This window comes from Schistocerca serialis, unplaced genomic scaffold (assembly GCF_023864345.2).
Source record: "Schistocerca serialis cubense isolate TAMUIC-IGC-003099 unplaced genomic scaffold, iqSchSeri2.2 HiC_scaffold_81, whole genome shotgun sequence".
NCBI classification, from domain to species: domain Eukaryota; kingdom Metazoa; phylum Arthropoda; class Insecta; order Orthoptera; family Acrididae; genus Schistocerca; species Schistocerca serialis.
In genome coordinates, this window is record NW_026048419.1 from 19,497 (window position 1) to 22,588 (window position 3,092).

At 64.5% G+C, this 3,092-nt stretch overlaps 1 protein-coding gene across 1 annotated transcript; it reads right to left on the reverse strand.

Moving 5' to 3' along the window:
* Positions 1-483: 483 nt before the first annotated feature.
* Positions 484-2,505, reverse strand: LOC126452176 (nascent polypeptide-associated complex subunit alpha, muscle-specific form-like). The gene is made up of 3 exons (XM_050091036.1): positions 2,007-2,505; positions 1,555-1,931; positions 484-951 (listed from the first exon to the last, which is right to left on the reverse strand). Exons 1-3 carry the CDS (start codon positions 2,503-2,505, stop codon positions 484-486), a joined length of 1,344 nt encoding a protein of 447 aa, XP_049946993.1.
* Positions 2,506-3,092: the final 587 nt, after the last annotated feature.

Here is a 3,092-nt window from a genome sequence, read left to right on the forward strand (position 1 = left end):
TGGCGTTGGGTGACGCGGAGAAGGCGTCGCCCGCTGACGTTGGTGACTCGAGAATTCCATTGCGGGCTCTTGGCATTTAAGTCACCCGCAATGAAAAGTTTCCCACGCAGCGTTAGGAGGGCATCAAGGTCGGCCTCCAGGAGATGGCCCCTCGGTGGCCTGTAGACAGCGATGAAGGTAATGACACCAGCTGTGGTGGTGACAGCCACCCCAGTGGCCTCCACCGCAGCTAGAGGCGGCAGCAGGACAGCATGGTGCTTCAGTGAGTTTTTCACATATATGGCAGTGCCTCCACCATGGGTGGGCCTGTCGGTGCGGTAGCAGCGATAGTTCGCCACACCGACGGCCACGCCAGGTTTAAGAAACGTCTCACAGACGAGGCAGATGTCTATCGCCTCATCTCGGAGGAATTGACGGAATTCCCCTTGTTGGGGAACTAAGCCGCGTGCGTTAAAGCCGCACACGGTGAGCCCATGTATATGCTCATTTTCCATGGCGGTCCGCAGGAACAACGCCGGCCTGGAGGGCGGACGTGACGGCAGTGACTAACACCGGCAGCTGCTCGAGCAGCTGGCTCAACGAACGCAAAAGCGTGCGGAGCTCAGCTGCATCAGGGGCCGTGGGGACCTCTGGGGCGGCCTCCAAGGCAGGAACAGCAGGCTGCGGTGGGACCGCAGGAGGTGATGTTTGCAGCGACACAGCCCGAGGGGCAGGCCGCTGTCGCGGGGCAGCAGTGGCCGGACGTTCCGCCGCAGGGGCGGTGCGCCGCGGCCGTCGGCGGCGCCGGCGGGGGGAAGCAGCCGGTGCGGAAGGCGCGGGTGCAGGGGGAGCAGCCACATCTGACGGGGCAGGCTGCTGCAGCGCAGCGCCATCAGAGGCAGCAGGCCGCTGAGTAGAGGGGGCGGGCGCCCCCCCCTTGGCGGCATCAGCGAAGCTGGTGCCAGGCTGCACCTTGCGGGAAGGGGTAGCCCGGCCGCGATGCTGCTGGCGGCCACGTTGGAAGGCCGGACATCCCCGGTAGCTCGCAACGTGCGCGCCACTGCAGTTGCAGCACGTCGGTTTGTCCTCTCGCGGGAGTGGGCATTCCTTGCTCTGATGCTGGGCCCCGCACTTGACACAGCGGGGCGGCATCGAACAATAGCGCGACACATGGTCGAGCCGTTGGCAGGAGAAACACTGGGCCCTCCTGCCCTTGGCCCTCAGTGGCTCCACTGCGACATCGACCCGCCCAACCCGCTGCACCTGGAAAATCTTGCGATTTTCCAGGTTGTCAACAAGGACAACCAGGTACAGCGGCATTGGTCGGTGGGTGCGTGGGGAGTTCATGAGCCCCGTGTGTCGGATGCCGAAGCCCATGTCCTCCAGTTCTTCTCGTAGATAATCCGCCCCAAACTGGAGGGGGAGGCGGCGGAACACCACCTTCAGCAGTTTGAGTGGCTCCGATGGGTGCGTGTAGCAATGGAGGCCATCTTTGCAGATGACCTCCATGACTGCACGGTAGTCCTCAGCAGAAGTCGTGAGGAGCCGGTAGAGATTATTGCCAGCAGTCCTGACGCTGGCAGTTGGCGCCACCCTGGCGATCTTCTGCTCGAACAGCCGATAAGGGCCGTCCCATTGGACGACAATCGGCGGGGGGCGCGACGCAGCAGGCCGGCGTGGCACCCCGGCGTCGTCAGAGACATCATCAGGCGCGTCCTGAAAGGCGTTGGCGGTCGGCAGCGGCAGCGCAGGCTGTAGGACAGCCGCCCTTGCCGTGTGCCGCCTGGCAGGGGTAACAAAACCGTCCTCATCAGGGTGGCGCGCAGCAGCAGGCCCAGAGGAGGACCTCTGCTCCCTCGCGCACACCGTCGTCTCGACCGCCTGGGCCGCAGTGGCAGCGGCGGCGCGGGAGGCCTTAGTGGCCTTCTTCCGCGGCCGAGCAGTGTCGGAGGCTTGGGAGCGGCCGTCAGAGTCGTCCGTCGCGTCAGCCCGGCGCTTACGGAGCGCACGAGCATCGTCAGCGTCACGTCTGTCAGCGTCAGCAATGGCCTCCGCAAGATTTGCGTCTGGCAAGTCGTCGTCGTCGGTAATCATGGCGGCCTCTTGGGCTGGTTTTGCAACCGCCCGGACCGCGGTAGAGCCCTTCGCGCAGGGCGCGGCAGAAACTGGCGTGGCTACGGGTTCTTGATGTTGCAGGGCCGTAGGAGCAGCCACATGTGAACCGACCTCTCGCATGGTCGGCCCCTGTGGCGCACCCTGTGAGACCGCCGTCGCCAGAGACGCACCCTGTGCGCCTGGCGAGGCCCCCACCGGCTCACCTGTCGCCTGTCGCCCCGTGCCCGGCAGTGCAGAAGCCTTCCATATCCTGCAGTACGCAAGAATGGCAGCTTCGTCGTCCTCACGGCCGGGGTAGTCACCCCCATGTGCAAGCTTATGCATGCGCACTTCCATGCGCTCCTGGGAGCGAGAAACATCAACAAGAGAAACGTCCAAGTCATTGTCAAGTGGTCGGCGCCGGTTCGTCATAAGTGGGGGGCCGGATGGGGCCGCCGACGGGAGCAACTCAGTCGCCTGAGCTGACCCCGCCGGACAGCGATCCGCCACATCCTTCGCTCGATCGTCAAACACGTCCTCTCGCCTCGACATCTCAGCTCGGAGTGCGTGCGTGCGTCGTGTCGCGTGCCGGCGCAGCCGGGGTGGGGGTGCTTTATGGGCTCGGGTGCGGCGGCCGGTTGCGCGCGCGCCCCATTGGTCGGCGGCCGCAACAGGGCGAGCTGGTAAAGGTGCGGCGGCGGCTGGCGGCGGGTGCCACTGTGTGGGGAGACGCTGACTAGAGCGGAGCGCTTGCTACTGGTGTTGCTGCTGCCGTACGTTGGTTCGAGATGCCGCCCAAGACTAGCGGGAAGGCCGCCAAGAAGGCTGGCAAGGCGCAGAAGAACATTTCGAAGGGCGACAAGAAGAAGAAGCGCAAGAGGAAGGAGAGCTATGCCATCTACATCTACAAGGTGCTGAAGCAGGTGCACCCTGACACGGGCATCTCGTCGAAGGCGATGAGCATCATGAACAGCTTCGTGAACGACATTTTCGAGCGCATTGCGGCCGAGGCTTCTCGC